The following is a 19,008-nucleotide window of genomic DNA, read 5'->3' on the forward strand; positions in this document are numbered from 1 at the left end:
AATGTGCCTAATTGGCTTCTCAATACGGCTGGGCAGGTTGCCGACACTGTCCAGTTCATGGGGCAGCTCCTGGAGACTGCTCTAAGAGAGTGCATGGAGCACAGATATTGCTGCCAACTCCCTCAACTATATCTCACAGCTATGTTGTTCTGCCCATCCTGCTGAGACTTTCACTTTCACAGCACCCTGTGAAATCTGTGGGCATCCTGTGTAGCCCTCTCACCCTCTACAACCTGCTTGCCATCCTAAACTAGTTGGCGAATATGGAGGCAGCCTGCTAATTGATCATCTTCTGTAACTTTGACCCAAGAGGTGCACTGCTCTGATGGTTGGGGCTATGGGACCATTGGGGGTAGAAAATGTGAGAGCTCTGGGTGAATGGTGTTGTTGGGGGTCGGGGGGGGGGGGGGGGGGGGGGGGGGGGGGGATTGGGAAATGGAGGGGAGGAGAAAGTGAGATACGGGTTGCACAATCATGGTGATGGTTGATTGCAGTGCTTGTGAATGTTGGGAATTAAGGAATAAGGAATGATAGGATATGGGTTGGTGTTGGGCTTTGGCACCATGGAAAATTCATGCTAAATGACCCAATTGTTGCAGAGTAGATTTGAGGTGTGGATAAGAGTGATGAGATGTCAGAGCATTGGGAATGGGGTTTGCTGGGTGTATGATTACTGGAGGAGGGATGGTAGAGTTCAGTTAACATAATTGCAATGCGAGCTGGTTTCTTGAGATGGGTCAACAATGTGGGAAAAGGCATGTGTCCCTCAGCGTGGGAGTTTTAAAAAGTTATCAGTGTGTTATAACCATAGAGGAGGCCAAGCGATCTGCAACCTCAAGAGTCCCTGTGGCCTCACCTGAATACGATCAACCTAGATGAGTGGGGCAGACTACCTCCTTAAACCAGGGACTGCTGGGACATAAATACCCCGGCCCAAGTGTAGGCCAGATGCGAGAGACCCCTCGGGGAGTAGGAGGTGTAAATATACAATGAAATAAATTTAACTTTCTCTACAGTCGTCGCATCTGAGTGATTGCTTGCCTGAGACTTTACACTTATGGCTCCATTCAGGCAGCAGGGATGGCTCTTACTGGTAAGCAGGGCTTTTGACGCCGAGACTGGGGGTTGGACCCAATACATTGAGCGAATGGGCTATTTTTTTCTACTATTGTCAGGTACGACAGACAGATGGTGACCCTCCTAGTGATCTGCGGTGCAGAGACCGACAGCATCATCAAAAGTTTGGGTTTTCCAGATTCACCGGACACCCGTCAGTTTAACAATTTAGTTACCCATGTGGGCAACCATTTTGACCCAAAACCACCACTAATTGTCTGTCGTTTTCGTTTCCATGCGGCTGCCCAGATGATTACGTCCACCTTTGCAGAGATTATAAGATGACAATCAATTGAGCATCCTGTTTGGATCGTTATTCGGTACCCAAGACTGTCACTCTATACGCAAGGCTCAGCGGAGAGCGTACCTTCACCAAGAAAGACATGAGCCGTGTTTATCTTTAATTTGTTCCAGACCCGGCCTTGCAGAAATATGTAATCATTAATACACAAAGGGGTTTGTATGAGTACACCAGACTGCCATTCAAAGTTTCTTCAGCATGTGCCATATTCCAACGAGTGATGGAGATTACCACAGGTAGCAGTTTACCTGAATGAAGTATTGATCACTGGTTCCTCTAACCAGGAACACATGGAAAACCTCGTGGACATGCTACATCGATACGAGGCAGTCAGGCTTCGCCTACGGTGTGAAAAGTGCATATTCTACGCAAAAGAGGTGGTCTACCTAGGCTACAGGATGGACAAAATGAGTTACACACAGGGGATGATAAACTACGGGCAATCCGACAAGCGCCCGTGCCAAAGGATCAAACAGAACTCTGCTCTTTCTTGGACCTTTAAAACTATTATGGCAAGTTAATCCCAAACTTGGCAACAGTGTTGGCCTTGCTGCACTAGTTGTTAAAGAACTGCCAATGTTGGTGTGAGGAAACGCCACAGCAGACAGCTTTCGATGAAGTATAGCAACGACTATCCTCATCACATCTGCTGACGCACTGCGACCTGTCAAAAACTTTATTGCTGACATGCAACGCCTCACGCTATGGAATCGGGGCCGTCCTGACGATTGAATGGAGCATCACATTTTGTTCGTTTCACGTACTTTGCCGGCAGCAGAGCGAAATTATGCCCAAATAGAGAAAGAGTGTTTGGCGCTGGTTTTCGGAGTAAAACGGTTCCATCAGTATGTCTATGGACAAATATTCACAGCGTATACAGACCATAAGCTCCTATTAGGGCTGTTCAAAGAGGACAGACGATTTTCCCAGTGGTGTCCACCCGCATTCGTTGTTGGGCTCTGCTCTTGGCAGCATATGTAACATCTTGTAACACCACCCAGGGATGAAGATTCTGTATGCGGACCGCCTCCCTCTGCCCACCAGAATGCCAATGTAACAGTGTCAGACGAGGTGATTGCTGCCCGACACTTTATGGACTCTTAACCTGTGACAGCGGCGCAAGTGAAGGCATGGACACAGACAAACCCACCCTTAGCCAGGATCCGCCACACAGTGCTGTACAGGGCCCAGCATCGCGGCTCCCAAAAGATCTACGTGCCTTGATCACAAGAGTGGCTGAACTCAGCGTGGTGGATGGCATCCTACTGTGGGGTTCCCGGGTGGTCATCCCCAAGCTTGGCCAGGGGGCAATCTTACAAGACCTCCACAGCAGACTCCAAGGAGTCTCTAAAATGAAAATATTGGCCCAAAGCTATGTGTGGTGGCCCAGAATAGACGCAGATATGGAGAAGTTAGCAAAGCAATGCACACGGTGCCAGGAACACCAAAACTCCCCCCCACCCCCCTCCCCCCAGCAACTCCACTTCACCCATGGGAATTGCCAAGCCGGCCATGGTCCCGCCTTCATGTGGATTTTGTGGGGCCTTTTCAAAGGACGATGTATCTAATCATCATTGATGCATATTCCAAATGGATGGATGTTCACTGAATGGCCTCAACGACATCACAAGCCACCATCGTTTGGCTCCGGCAATCCTTTCGTGTTCACGAACTCCCCAAGGTACCTGTGTCAGACAATGGCACTGCCTTTACAAGTTTAGAGTTCTTCGATTTTCGGCTCCAAAATGGTTTGAACCGCACCTTACCACCCGTCGTCAAATGGATTGGCTGAACGAGGAGGGAAGACATTTAAACTCGGGAGGCGGAAACAGACCTCGGATTCCTGAGAAACCCGCCTCACCTGTTTCGTTTTTTACTATAGGACCACACTACATGCAACCTCTGGGGTCGGGCCTGCAGAGCTTTTGATGGGACTTTGGCTGCGCACGTGGTTGAACCTCATTTCACCAGACATTAGAGAAAGAATCACCAAAAACAAGTCAGAATGAAACGAACCGGTCCCATCGGGAATTTCTTGCAGGCGACGCCGTTTAGGTCTGAAATTTCGCAGACAGAGCATTGTGGATCCCGGTAATAAAATGGCCCCGTCCAGTCCCATATTTCACATAGAATTTACAGTGCAGAAGGAGGCCATTCGGCCCATCGAGTCTGCACCGGCCCTCTGAAAGAGCACCCCACCCAAGCCCACACCTCCACCCTATCCCCGTAACCCAGTAAACCCACCCAACACTGAGGGCAATTTTGGACACTAAGGGCAATTTAGCATGATCAATCCACCTAACCTGCACATCTTTGAACTGTGGGAGGAAACCGGAGCACCCGGAGGAAACCCACGCACACACGGGAGAACATGCAGACTCCGCACAGACAGTGAACCAAGCCGGGAATCGAACCTGGGACCCTGGAGCTGTGAAGCAATTGTGCTAACACCATGCTACCGTGCTGCCCTGTATGGATACAAGGAAAGGACTCTAAACGACACGTGGACCATCTCTGAAGCCGGGTTGCACAGGTGTCCGAGGACCGTCTGAGTCTCCCAAGGCCGGTAGTGCCCCTTCCTCCTGAACAACTACCATTGATACCCAGCGAGGCAATGAGCCGATCGATTCAGAGATGCAGTATCTCGACTCGTCCGACCCGGAGTCAGGCATGGAGACTTTACCCTCAGAAGTCGAAACAGGTCCAGTGTTGACCACCGGGCAAAGCACAGCAGAACCACAAAGACGTTCGGGCCGAAAACTACACTCCCTAGCCGCTTTACCCCTCAGGACCTGGAACAGCGGATGTTGGGTAGATAGCTCCAATCAAAGACAAGAAAGGATTTCCCACTGCTTCTGCCATTGAAATGGAAGATGTATCAGACTTGGGGTGGGGGATGTTACAACCCTACAGGAGGCCAGGGATCTGCAACCTCAGAGTCATAGTGGCCTCACCCGAGTACAGTCTACACAGACGAAGGAGACGGATCTACCCTATTATACCAGAGACCGCTGGGACATAAATACCCCGGCCTAAGTGTGGGCCAGGCGTGGGTGGTCCTTTGGGGAATAGGTGAAAATATATAAGGAAATACATCTTAACTTTTTCTACAGCCGTCGCTTCCGAATGGTCGCTTGCCTGAGATTTTACACGTGTCTCCAGCATGTGGAATGGTTGCAAATTCTACCAAAAGCCAAATATTCTCGGCCCTGGGCCAGTGTGGCTACTTTCTAGAGGCAACCCAGTCCAAGAAATGTCAGATTTTCCTGCTTCAGGAGAAAGGTAGGCATCACAGATATATTGCTAACATGTCTAGTATCTCTAGATGCATGTAACTACCATGAGAGATAAATGGCTCCGCATCTTCTGGTGGGGCCAATCACTGGGATGGTCTGATACAAGCAAAATTGCTGGAAATGTGTCCTTAGAATTTTAGGCCCAATAGCATGCAATATACACATTTAAATGGCCTGTGTCATTGCCATGGTCTGAACGTCTTTTTTTATATTTACAAGGGTGACAAAATTAGGTAGATATTTTAGAGTTTCACTACACATGCCATTTGGAAACCAGAAATTTCAGCTACATCTTGACAACTGACAAAGTAAATCTAGAAATGTCAACAGAATACAACAATTTCCAATGATAAATGTTGAGAGGAAAGCTTGACAAAAATCCACACAGAATAACAAAATATTAACGATTTTGTAACAGCACAGATTGAGATATGGCGACATTAGTAAAATTAGACAAGGAATATATAAACTGTTTTCAGACTGGCAGAATGTGGCTACTGGTTGTTTCAGGAATATATCTTGGGACTACTTTTGTTTTTCATTAAGGTTAATGATTTGGACAGAGGCATATTGATGTTTGTTGGTGATTTACAAGAATTATAATAATCTTTATTGTCACAAGTAAGCTTACATTAACACTGCAATGAAGTTACTGCGAAAAGCCCCTTAAAGAATTATACCAGAACTCAGAGTTTGTGACCATCAGCATAGAGGGAATAGGCTGGGGCTCTGCTCTCATTTTAAAGAATAAGGAAGCTGAGGGGGAACCTAGTAGAGGTCCTTAAAATTATTAAGCTGTTAGATAAGGTCAGTGTAGAGAATATATTTTAATTTGTGGAGGAGACCGAAACTAGCAATCAAAGTTATAACCATCAATAACAAGTACTAAAGAAATTCAGGAAAAACTTTGTCACCCAGAGGATGGTCAGAATGTGGAACTGACAAAGAGTAGCTGAGGCCAACAGCATTGATGCATTTCAGGAGAGATCCACACAGGATGCAGAAAGCAAGGAAATGATATACTAATCAGGTTGGATGAAATTGGGTGGGGAGGCTCCTATGGAGTATAGAAACCAGCATAAATCAGATGGGCTGAATGGCCTGCGTCCTTGCAGCAAATTATATGCAACTTCAAATTAGGGAACATTGCCAATTGAAGAATGCAGAAGATTAAAGAATCATAGAATTTACAGTGCAGAAAGAGGCCATTCGGCCCATCGAGTCTGCACCGGATCTTGGAAAGAGCATCCTACCCAAGCCCAAACCTCCACCCTATCCCCATAACCCAGTAACCCCACCCAACACCAAGGGCAATCCACCTAACTTGCACATCTTTGGACTGTGGGAGGAAACCGGAACACCCGGAGGAAACCCATGCAGACACGGGGAGAACGTGCAGACTCCGCACAGACAGTGACTCAAGCCGGGAATCGAACCTGGGACCCTGGAGCTGTGAAGCAATTGTGCTAACCACTATGCTACCGTGCTGCCCACGGGCAGTGACAGATTGGTTGAGAGGGTGCATGGCTGGTAGATGTCGTCCAGTGTGGTGAAAGATCAAATAATATATTCAGAATATAGAGAATGTTGAAAGGAAGTATAACCTAAATTGATTCTGAAAAAAAGTGCAGGTTAAGAAATTTGGAAGTGTAAATACATGTGTCTTTAAATAAAGGTGGCAGTGAGAATAGAAAAGGCTGAAAAAATGACATATAGATTTAAAGACTTTTAGGTGCGAGGACATTGAATTGTGGGTATTCGGTCATTGATTGGATATTTAGACTTACAACACCAGGTTAAAGTCCAACAGGTTTGTTTCGATGTCACTAGCTTTCGGAGCGCTGCTCCTTCCTCAGGTGAATGAAGAGGTCTGTTCCAGAAACACACATATAGACAAATTCAAAGATGCCAAACAATGCTTGGAATGCGAGGTCACTAGCTTTCGGAGCGCTGCTCCTTCCTCAGGTGAATGGCAGAAAAGATGTTTGGCATCTTTGAATTTGTCTATATATGTGTTTCTGGAACAGACCTCTTCATTCACCTGAGGAAGGAGCAGCGCTCCGAAAGCTAGTGACATCGAAACAAACCTGTTGGACTTTAACCTGGTGTTGTAAGACTTCGTACTGTGCTCACCCCAGTCCAACGCCGGCATCTCCACATCATGGATATTTAGAATCATGGAAAGAGTGAAATGAAGAATCAATAACAGGGTGTATTTATTAATAAAATGGTGCTTTTTCACCGGAATGGGGGAAGTTAACGGATCATCCAATAGAGATTTTCACGGTAGAAGTGTTTTTGTTTCCATTTGTTGACAAATTGGTATCAAGGGGATATAGACCCAGTATTATTACTAGAAGCGAGAAGCTAGAAGAAATTTGTAGCCATACAGAAAATGTTTTACAATTCGCTATTAAGGAGAGACATTATCATAATTTAAAGTAGAATTGAATGGGCATTTGAATTGGAATATAAAGAATGCACGGAAACTGGGTTAAAGCTCCATCTGAAAACCTAGCCCTGGACAAAATGTAATACAATTCCTGTAATTTAATTCTATGACTCAATATGCTATGAAAACAGCTGTATAAAATGTTACACTTGGAGTGTGCGTATCGTTAACTGGTGTATTCTTGAGTTTTAAGCAGTTTAGTTTTTCACTGTACCTGATCTTAAGCACATTAAGATTAACTAAACATAATTTTACAGTGCAAATACATTGATAGTGGAATATACTGTGGTTAAGCCTATGGATTTTATCTAGTCTGATGTTTATGGCATGTACAGAATCTATTGTCAGGGTTTGAAGCAACATTTTGATCCTGGTTGCTACTCACAATGAAGGACTATTTGAAAGCATGGTTGCGAAAGTTTGTTTTCTGTTTGTACGAAAGGGGACAGAAATGATAGGGCTATTGTAGATTTAAGGGACAGGGGTCAGCCTTTCTGGTGAAAATCTAACTGACTCAGACTGAATGGAATGATTCTTGAAGGACACTGGAAGTTACTTCTTGGTGTAAATGGAAAAGTGAGCCTGCTCTAGATCTGGAATGTACTTTGAAATGATGATGTACAGTGCACAGTAAAAATGATTGTAAAATATATCCCAACTGAATTAGTTAGCTAATGCAAAAAGTATTTTCTTTAGTTTGGTGTATTATTATTGCCTGTTAATTTTACTTTGTTTGCTACATTGAAAGTCTTAAAACTTAAAATCTTGTCCTTCGGTTCTTTCCATAGGTTGCTGGGAAATTAATCTCTTTTGAAAAGTTATCGATCTTGTATACAAGATCGTAACAACGACCACTTAAATGCAAGTTAAAGTGCAGTTTTGTGCAATGATTTAAACAAGATATTTGTATCCCACTGAGGAAGAAATTTCTTTTATCACTGTTATTTGTGTCACTAATGTTTAAACATTTTCCTCATGCACGAAGATGATAAGTGTGGGTCTCTGAACATGCTTTATAAATCATGACTAAGTAACAAGCGAACCTGTACATCATATTCCCACAGTTGGTTCCCCCTCATGTGATGACACTTCAACATAACAACTGGACCATTTAGCCTAGACACATCCAGACACAGATCGTCTGTCCTGATCTCTTTATCTGCTGTGTAGGAGAATACCTGGAGGGAAAGAAAATGACAAAATTATACATGGCTCGCATATAGTCCGCTTTACACCAAGAAATCCCTACAAATTTTACTGTCATTAAATTGTCCTAAAACCTTAGATATTTACTTTTAACAGTTACAGATGTGACGTTATCCCCACTATAGGACATTTGAAAAAAATAATTTTTTAAAAAGTGTAAGTATTGCACGATTAAATTTTTAAAATCCTTTGGTTACTCTCCCATAATGAATTTAATGGGTGTTTTGTATTCAGATATCATTCAATTTCTCTAAGTGATTTGTTCCATTTGTAGGTATTATAAATGTCTCATTAAAATAGTTAGGACTATCAATGTAAGGACTTTTGAAATGTGTTTTCCTCATTGTGTGCCATTCACATTCACTTTTCAAGCCACTTGGGGAGTAACTGCTCCTCATTTTCAAGGAAGAAAATTTCTTGGGGAAAGGGGATAAACCTATACACGGGGTTAGAGAGTTTTTCAGGTGTTAAACCATTTCCAGTGTAAATGAGAGATCTAACACTTGTTTAAGGGCCTTCTTGTTAAATGTCTGACACACAGCAAGACTTGGGGCGCGATCTCACGGAAATGAAACAGAGTCCCATGTCAAGCACGTTTAGCCGTGTGTTTCCCAGCATTTGTAGTGCCGGGAACAACCCCGCTATTAATCAGGATTCTGCCTCATATCTGGGCCTCAGTTAGTCCCAATTCTTGCACTAACGAGCTCCACTTGCCAGTGTAGGAAGAGATCAGGGCATCATTTTTAAATGGCACCCCGATTTCTGAACCTCCCACTGTGGCCTCCAGACCCCCAATGCCCCAGCTTACCACTAAGTGGGTGCTTCAGCCCCTCGCACCCCACTTCATAAGGGCAGGGCACCGCCGGGCCGTTCCCAAGTGCAGGCAAAGTGCAGGAAATGGGACTAGGTGTGGCCTCAGCGAGGCATTCCTGGCTGAGGCCCAGAAATGAAGAAGAGTTCCATTTAATAGCGGGGTCACTCTCAGTGCTACAAGCACGGGACGCACCCAGTTTAATGCACCCAACATGGGATTCTGTTTCATTTCTGTTAAATCGCGCCCAAATTGTTTGATCGTTCTGAATTTGTATCTATCTGTAAAGGTACGGTTGGGGTGAAGGGATAGTGAAAATTTGAATCATATACTTGTATTAAGATCATTACAACATTTTTTTTCTTGCGTAATACAGTTCATTTACTCTTGTTTAATATATGTTTTATTCTTTGTGTCAAGAATTCATCAGTAGATTCCTGTGATTTTCCTTCACAGTTTAAAAATAAAAGTTAGGTTCAATCAAGCCAAGTTTCACTCTGGGATCTGACTTGTGCAGTATTGACATCAGCTGGGATCGTCACACTTGGGATTGGTTGCAGTTCTAGCACACTGATGAAATTGTGGCACTGTTACAACAACTGTTACAATTAATGCTGAGCAGATCTCAGGTCAACATCCGTCTCAGCTGATTGTAATCTTTCTTTTTGTACTATGGTAGCAAGAAAGGAAAGCTACTGAACACAAAAGCACAGGTTGCCACTGATAACTTTAAAAAACTTGAAGGATAAAAATGTGCATTACAAGAAAAGGTAAAACTTAAACACATAAGATAAAAGGTAGACATAAAAGAAAATTAGAAATAAATCTTACAAAATAATTCCCAAAATGCTTTATCAAAGGTATACAAAAAAACTATAGGCACGATCCTCCCGTCACGCTGCAGCAGCAAAGCAGCTCGCCGCAGCGCATAGTGGTCGTTGAAAGCCGGGAGACTCCGCTCCTGGGATATACCCCGCTCACAACGCCTCGCGAGATTTAACACAATCTCGTGATACTGTGTGAGATGATTCCCGCCCACAATGAGTGGGATCACTTTTTGGCAAATCTGCATATTAGAGCTAGGCAGTAAGCCTTACACTAAGTGCAGATTCCTGGGTACTTTGGGATTCAAACCCTTCACCTCAGAGACATCGGGTGAGCGTCGTTTGGTACTGGTTCCCACAAATGGGGACCAGACGGTATGGCACTCGGAGACCCCAGCTGCATGCCCTTTGGGCATGGTGGTGCCCTTTCACTGCTGATGCCACCTGGGTACCCTGGCAGTGCCACAAGGGTGCTAGCCTGGCACTGCCCAGGTGCCCAGGTGGCTCTGCCAGTTGACATGGGCACTGTCAGGTTGGCATTGCATGCAATCGGGCTGGGGTTACCGGCGTGGACGTTGGCCCGGGTGCAGGGGTGGCGGGGACCCTCCCATATTGAGTTCAGGCTGGGGGGAGGTAGGGGATTCATTTGGGGACCTCGGAGATCGGGACACCATTTAAAAATGGCATTCCTATCTCTCGCTACAATGGGGAATTTAGCGAGCGGAGTGCCCCGTTGTAAAAAACGGGGGCTATGTGTGGACTCGGTTCGCTCGGGGACTTTGCTCCCCTTTGGGAAGATCACGCTCTGCATTTATATTACCCTGAGAGCTCTCACAACACCAGATTAAAAGTCCAACAGGTTTATTTGAAATCACTGTTCCTGCAGCATATGCAGTGATTTTGAATCTGCCTGACGTTGTGAGACCTCATACTGTGCCCACCCCAGTCCAGTGCCGGCATCTCCACATCGTATTTATATTACTATCTTTAACATTACTCAAACTGAAAAATAGTTTTTACTTTAAACAGCATACAATCCACGGCTTCTCAGTACTAATCCACGCTGCTGTGATGTTTCCAAAGGGAGATCCAAAACCAACTGCTTCTCAGGACAAAAAATTCTCCTGGCCCAACACTGAGTTGCTATCTTCAATTCAAAGACTACCACAGCTTTTCAGCTCACTCCAAAACACAGGAGTTGGCTTTTAGTGTGACTTCCCTCCCATAGCAACTAACAACAACTGAAAACCTGTTTTCATAATACTTTTTCACCTCTTTAATCTAAGTTCTCCACTGTCTTCAAATATCCCTTGGTTCCCAAATATTAATTCAATATCAATGTTCCTATTTTACCTTTGTTTCGGGACACTAACATTTTAAATTTTCAAACACCTGCCCCTATTCACTCAAAAATCTCCTGTAAAATGCTAATTTTCTTTGTCACCTTTGAGGTTCCTTTGAAATGCAACAGCTACTAATCAATTTCAAAACTTATCCCAAATGAAAATTTCAGATCTACTCTGTTTACTTGGAAGTCAAGACCTCATTACAAAGCCTCATTGCAAAATGCAAAAAGATAGCGGGATGAATTCTCCACCTGCCCAGCCGCGACCCACAGCGGCACGCCGTCACCGGCAGCAGGTTTCTCCCTTCTTGCTGGCTGGGATGGTTTGTGTGGGGATTGTAATGTGTATATGCGGCTCCAGCTTGTCAGTATCCTGAGTGTCAATCTCAGACCGTGCTAACCACTGTGCCAACATGCTGCATGAATCTAACTATTGGTTTCACCCCTTCCAGGCACAGAAATTAAAACCCACTTAAAACTGTATCTTATTTCTAATGTTTACCAATACAAATATAGATCCCTTAAAACTACCGTTGTTTTTCTCATGCTAATACATAGTTCATAATTTTCCAGATCTTTTAAGATTCCAGAATGATGCTTTTGGATTAGACAATTGGAAATGTCACTTCATTATTTAAGAATAGCATGAGGGAGAGACCAGGAATAGGGCTTTAGGTCCCTGTCACCAGGCTTAAATGGGGGGCAGAAGCTCGTCACATGCTTGTGATTTCCCCAATGCGGTTAATTAATGGCCCACTCTTGAAGCTAGAGAGAAAATCTTTCCGAGGTGATGAATTTTAGTTACACCATCAGCTTGGAGAAGCGGGGGTTACTCTCTTTGTAGCAAAGGAGATGGAGTGGAGTGGAGATTTGTGAGAGCTGTACAAGATTATGACAGTTTTAGAAAAGATAGACAAAGCGAAACTGTTCCCATTACCTGATGGTTCAAGGTTTCTGGGACACACATTTAAGGCTTTGGGCAAGAGATGCCAGAAGAAAGCACGAAAAAACATTTTATGCAGTCAGTGGTGATGACTTGGAACTCGCTGCATATGAAGGTGGTGGTAGTGAAGGCAATGCATGATTTCAAAAGGAAATTGATGGGAAATAAACTTACAGGGCTATGGAGATTGAACAGGGGAGGAAGACTGACTGGATTGCTCAACAGAGCGTCAACATGGACATGATGGGTCAAAATGACTCCCTTCTGTGCTATAGGGCCGAACTTAATCCTGTCCTTTACGTTGGAAAACATGGCAAATCAGCCCACTTATCATGGGAGAGGCCGCATGTCAGACTCTAGGTGGCAGGAAAGTCTCCCTCGATTATATCAGAGGCAGGGAGAGGCTGATGTGGGACGCCAAGTCAGGCCGCTTGTTGCTCATTAATGAACCAATTGATACCAGTTCTCCCTGAGCCCACTGGAATTAGTTGGAATTGAACAGCTTTCCGAAACATCCCAAAGGTCTCCCAGCAAACCCTGGGAGTCAGGCACTCTGAGCCCACTTTACTGACTCAACATCGTAAGGGGTGTAGCACTGAAAGGTGCCCTTTTCCCGTGACCCTCTCTTCTCGACCCCTATTCCACCCTGTTACGGAAGAAATTGCTATACGTGTTTCAGAATTGATATGAGTAATAATAAAGATGTCTCAAGTATTATAACAGCACAGGTCAAGGGAAAAACCAACAGACAAGGGGTTAAAATGTTAGACCTTAAAGAAAAGTCACCTGCTCTGGAAATAATTTAATCATCTCACGGAGCATTAGGATAAGAAAGGGGTCACAGAAATCATGGCTCCAGCCTGTCTGTAGGAGATTCATTGTCCAGCCCAGTGCAGGGGATAAAAACACATTAACACCCCATCCAGAAGTTCAGGGTAAAGGAAATATGTTGAACAGAATCCAGGAGACTGTAAAGAAGCATTGTATGAGCTGATTGTTTTCCCTTAAAAGGGACCAGAAAATATGCATACTGATCACCTTATATTGTTCCAACTGGATTGATGATATTAATGCCTACTTGTAAATCTGAAAGAACCTTAAATATATATGCGTGTAATTCTGACTATGATCAGAGCTGACTTTTGCGAGCTAAGGATAGCAGCAGAACTTGCCTCTCCTGTGTGCACACTTCAATTTTGATCGCAACTTTTACAACTCCATGTGGTCGAGAAAAGACTCTGAGCATGTCTTCCCTCCAACACACCCTCACTCACCTGAGTCCACAGATGTAACAACGATCCTTAGCAGTGCCTGGAATATTACAGGCAGCAGCCAACACTCTCGACAGCACTGCCAGCAATGGAAAGCTACTGGCCTCTGATTGGCAGGCAGCTCCTGGCGGCAGGATTTCTACCCCGGCGATCTTAAGTCCCACGGAAACGCTGGTCAGTTATGTGCCTGACACACACTTCATTTGGTTGGCCTCCCCCACATGAATTGGGAACATTAAATCGAGCCCATTATGACTCTATGATTCTAACAGGAACTTGAAAGCAGCAGTAAGATGCCATTAAGTGAGGGACAGTGTCCTAAAATGGAGAGATAAAGCACCCCAAAATGGAGGTACACTCTCTCCAACTTTTCCGTATGTAAACTAAAAAGAAAAAAAGGGAAGATCCCCTTCAAAGACAAGCCCAGGGACCGCCTGGAGCACACACTCCCATCACTCCTCCCTACCATCCCTACCTCACCCTGAACATGCTGCCTACTTTTGTTCCCGCAACCTTTCTGTGCATATCTCTCAAACAATAGATAAGACAAACGCTTCTTAGAAAGAAATATTCACCCAATCCCTTGGGGTTTTATAGATCTCTTGCAAAAAGAGCGGCATTTTGCTTCCATATACATGTTCATTAGATCTAAATTGTAAATAACGGATATATCAAAATTATCTGATCCATACACCCATAAAAGTGTTCAACACTTAAAAAATAAGGGCATAAACATCTCATACCACAGGCCACTGAGAGGGCACTGCAAGCGCCAGGCAGCTTATTAGAAAATAACAGAGGCATGGTCCTGCAATTTATTTGCCCATTGATTTCATCCTGAAAGAAGATTATAATCTGTTGTGTAGGAGTTGCAAATGGAAATCACATGGAGTGCAGGTTACTGATGCATTTTGCTGATACTCAGTTCAATGCTAGCTGACTCACTGATTAGACTAAATGAGCATAACAATTCAAAGTATTAGCATGGTGAGGGTGATTTGGTTTGCCGCAGTTTTTTTTGCTGTTCCAATGTGCTGGTTAAATTAATGTCAAGCTTTTAATTTGTATCTGAGAGATGTAAGAAAGCATGTTTTGACCTATAGCTTATGTTAAATGCAAACAACTTCCAGGTTGCATTGAAAAGCCAAGCTGACTGTCAAGCTGCAAAAATTCCAACAATACAAAGGGTCTGGGTGATCTGGTGGGGGCTAAGGGAGGGGCAGGACTGGCAGCTCAATGTTCCGGGGTACAGATGCTATAGAAAGGATAGAACAGGAGGTAAGAGAGGAGGGGGAGTGGCGTTTTTGATTAGGGAGAACATCACGGCAGTACATAGAGGGGATATATCCGAGGGTTCGCCCACTGAGTCTATATGGGTGGAACTGAAAAATAAGAAGGGAGAGATCACCTTGGTAGGACTGTACTACAGGCCCCCAAATAGTCAGCGGGAAATTGAGGAGCAAATATGTAAGGAGATTACAGATAGCTGCAAGAATAATAGGGTGGTAGTAGTAGGGGACTTTAACTTTCCCAACATTGACTGGGACAGCCATAGCATTAGGGGCTTGGATGGAGGGAAATTTGTTGAGTGTATTCAGGAGGAATTTCTCATTCAGTATGTGGATGGACCGACTAGAGAGGGGGCAAAACTTGACCTCGTCTTGGGAAATAAGGAAGGGCAAGTGACAGAAGTGCTAGTGAGGGATCACTTTGGGACAAGTGACCATAATTCCATTAGTTTTAAGATAGCTATGGAGAATGATAGGTCTGGCCCAAAAGTTAAAATTCTTAATTGGGGCAAGGCCAATTTTGATGGTATCAGACAGGAACTTGCAGAGGTAGATTGGGGGAGACTATTGGCAGGCAAAGGGACGGCTGGTAAATGGGAGGCTTTTAAAAATGTGTTAACCAGGGTGCAGGGTAAGCACATTCCCTTTAGAGTGAAGGGCAAGGCTGGTAGAAGTAGGGAACCCTGGATGACTCGAGATATTGAGACTCTGGTCAAAAAGAAGAAGGAGGCATATGACGTACATAAGCAACTGGGATCAAGTAGATCCCTTGAAGAGTACAGAGATTGTCGAAATAGAGTTAAGAGAGAAATCAGGAGGGCAAAAGGGGGACATGAAATTGCTTTGGCAAATAATGCAAGGGAGAATCCAAAGAGATTCTACAGATACATAAAGGGGAAAAGAGTAACTCGGGACAGAGTCGGGCCTCTTAAGGATCAACAAGGACATCTATGTGCAGAGCCACAAGAGTTGGGTGAGATCCTGAATGAATATTTCTCATCGGTATTCACGGTGGAGAAAGGCATGGATGTTAGGAAACTAAGGGAAATAAATAGTGATGTCTTGAGAAGTGTGCATATTACAGAGGAGGAGGTGCTGGAAGTCTTAAAGCGCATCAAGGTAGATAAATCCCCGGGACCTGATGAAATGTATCCCAGGATGTTGTGGGAGGCTAGGGAGGAAATTGCGGGTCCCCTAACCGAGATATTTGAATCATTGGCAGCCACAGGTGAGGTGCCTGAAGATTGGAGAGTGGCGAATGTTGTGCCCTTGTTTAAGAAGGGCAGCAGGGAAAAGCCTGGGAACTACAGACCGGTGAGCCTAACGTCTGTAGTAGGTAAGTTGCTAGAAGGTATTCTGAGAGACAGGATCTACAAGCATTTAGAGAGGCAAGGACTGATTCGGGGCAGTCAGCATGGCTTTGTGCGTGGAAAATCATGTCTCACAAATTTGATTGAGTTTTTTGAGGGAGTGACCAAGAAGGTAGATGAGGGCAGTGCAGTAGATGTTGTCTACATGGACTTTAGCAAAGCCTTTGACAAGGTACCGCATGGTAGGTTGTTGCAGAAGGTTAAAGCTCACGGGATCCAGGGTGAGGTTGCCAATTGGATTCAAAATTGGCTGGACGACAGAAGGCAGAGTGTGATTGTAGAGGGTTGTTTTTCAAACTGGAGGCCTGTGACCAGTGGTGTGCCTCAGGGATCGGTGCTGGGTCCACTGTTATTTGTGATTTATATTAATGATTTGGATGAGAATTTAAGAGGCATGGTTAGTAAGTTTGCAGATGACACCAAGATTGGTGGCACAGTGGATAGTGAAGAAGGTTATCTAGGATTGCAACGGGATCTTGATCAATTAGGCCAGTGGGCCGACGAATGGCAGATGGAGTTTAATTTAGATAAATGTGAGGTGATGCATTTTGGCAGATCGAATCAGGCCAGGACCTACTCAGTTAATGGTATGGCGTTGGGGAGAGTTATAGAACAAAGAGATCTAGGAGTACAGGTTCATAGCTCCTTGAAGGTGGAGTCGCAGGTGGACAGGGTGGTGAAGAAGGCATTCGGCATGCTTGGTTTCATTGGTCAGAACATTGAATACAGGAGTTGGGACGTCTTGTTGAAGTTGTACAAGACATTGGTACGGCCACACTTGGAATACTGTGTGCAGTTCTGGTCACCCTATTATAGAAAGGATATTATTAAACTAGAAAGAGTGCAGAAAAGATTTACTAGGATGTTGCCGGGACTTGATGGTTTGAGTTATAAGGAGAGGCTGGATAGACTGGGACTTTTTTCCCTGGAGCGTAGGAGGCTTAGGGGTGATCTTATAGAGGTCTATAAAATAATGAGGGGCATAGATAAGGTAGATAGTCAACATCTTTTCCCAAAGGTAGGGGAGTCTAAAACTAGAGGGCATAGGTTTAAGGTGAAAGGGGAGAGATTCAGAAGGGCCCAGAGGGGCAATTTCTTCACTCAGAGGGTAGTGAGTGTCTGGAATGGGCTGCCAGAGGTAGTAGTAGAGGCGGGTACAATTGTGTCTTTCAAAAAGCATTTAGATAGTTACATGGGTAAGATGGGTATAGAGGGTTATGGGCCAAGTGCGGACAACTGGGACTAGCTTAATGGTAAAAACTGGGCGGCATGGACTGGTTGGGCCGAAGGGCCTGTTTCCATGCTGTAAACTTCTATGATTCTATGGTCAGTCTGGTGGGGGGTGGTCACTGGCCAAAGTAATGCAAAGGAGTTATCTGACTTCCCTATCAGTTTATCATTTCTGCCACGGCAAGTTCATTCAGTCCCACTCACCCATCATGACTTATACATAATTTCAGAGCTGGCACACGAGACCCCACTTCTTGTTCTCCACAAGGCCAGTTCATAATGATGATCGTCAACTGGTCAGTATCGATTTGACATTCGTTCAATGGACAGGAACTACTAGGGACTCCTCCTGAGTTGTCTATTGTGCAGTATACCTCACCATAGTCACCATCCTCTTGATAAGAGGATGAATACACACTACATCCCATAAAAGATTTAGCTCCAACAATTGTCCACCTCCTTGTAAAATGTACCGTTGCAAAAAAGGTCTGGAGGGAGGTGAGATGGTTTTTGTTGAGGTTCATCCCTAGGATCTCCGTAAAGGTGGACTCTGTGCTCTTCAGCTGTTCCCAGAGACGCACACCAAGCTAAACATCAGCTGTTGCTGGAGGATCATTAATTCGGCGAAAGACGCTCTTTGGTCTGCCCAAAACCTGTTGGCCTTCCAGTGCAAAGAGTTGTCCCCGACCCAGTGTTGCAGACTGGCACATTCCAAAACCATAACTATGTGCTGAGGGATGCACTGAAGCTGGAGGCAGCAATCGTAGAGGAGCAATAGGGGAAGGTCACTGTCTAAGACTGTTCAACCAACAGAGGGGCTGGAAATTGTATAGAACCCACTTGAAACGTATGACTCACTTTGAATATTACATGTATCACAATTGTATTGTAGCACTTCAGAGTGCAACTTGAATACCTTGGCACCATTTATAATGACCATTTTGAAATGTCTGTAACGTTTCTTTGATTGTATTTGAGCACCCCTAGTGCAACATGGCGTATGTAGAAAACCTGAATATTATTGCACTTTGTGTGATGGCCACTTTGAAATGTTTGTAATGTTCTTTCAGATCTTTTATGAATAAAGTATATTTTTGCAACAAAAGAAATGTGCTTAGGTGCAATTGCCTCAATGCAACTCAGATAGATACAGATCTATGGATATAATAGCACAGTCATACATCCAGCCTCCATCACCAGTCATTTCAGCCTCAGGGTACCTCTATCAGTTACATCCTAAATGTCTATTTTCAGGATGGTAGCAATTATAAACACAATGCAAAGTTAAATTACAGTCAATGCGATTCACCTCTTTTATGAAGGTTCAATTGTATTATACAGTACCCTTTACAATACATCAAAGTTTCAAAGTCACCTATATGAGGATCATTAAAAGCATTTCCGAATTTTAAAAATAGCCTGCACAGATCTATATATGGGAATAACAGGAGTAAGGTCAGGGTATGACGCAACATTCAAAAGTCAAAGGTTCTACAAATAATGGTGCTTATCCAGGTCTTCAGACCTTTAGTTCACGCTGTGTAGTCAGTTGCA

The 19,008-nt window shown here is 44.3% G+C and overlaps 1 protein-coding gene across 2 annotated transcripts in view; it reads right to left on the reverse strand.

Moving 5' to 3' along the window:
* galnt13 (polypeptide N-acetylgalactosaminyltransferase 13) overlaps positions 1 to 19,008 on the reverse strand; it is a 777,028-nt gene that overhangs the window by 82,799 nt on the left and 675,221 nt on the right. For both annotated transcript variants that reach the window (XM_072475323.1, XM_072475314.1), the window contains exon 11: positions 8,209 to 8,343. In XM_072475323.1, the coding sequence (XP_072331424.1) occupies positions 8,209 to 8,343 (135 nt within the window). The remainder of the gene's footprint in view (positions 1 to 8,208; positions 8,344 to 19,008) is intronic.

Source organism: Scyliorhinus torazame, chromosome 2 (genome assembly GCF_047496885.1).
Source record: "Scyliorhinus torazame isolate Kashiwa2021f chromosome 2, sScyTor2.1, whole genome shotgun sequence".
Classification (NCBI taxonomy): Eukaryota; Metazoa; Chordata; class Chondrichthyes; order Carcharhiniformes; family Scyliorhinidae; genus Scyliorhinus; species Scyliorhinus torazame.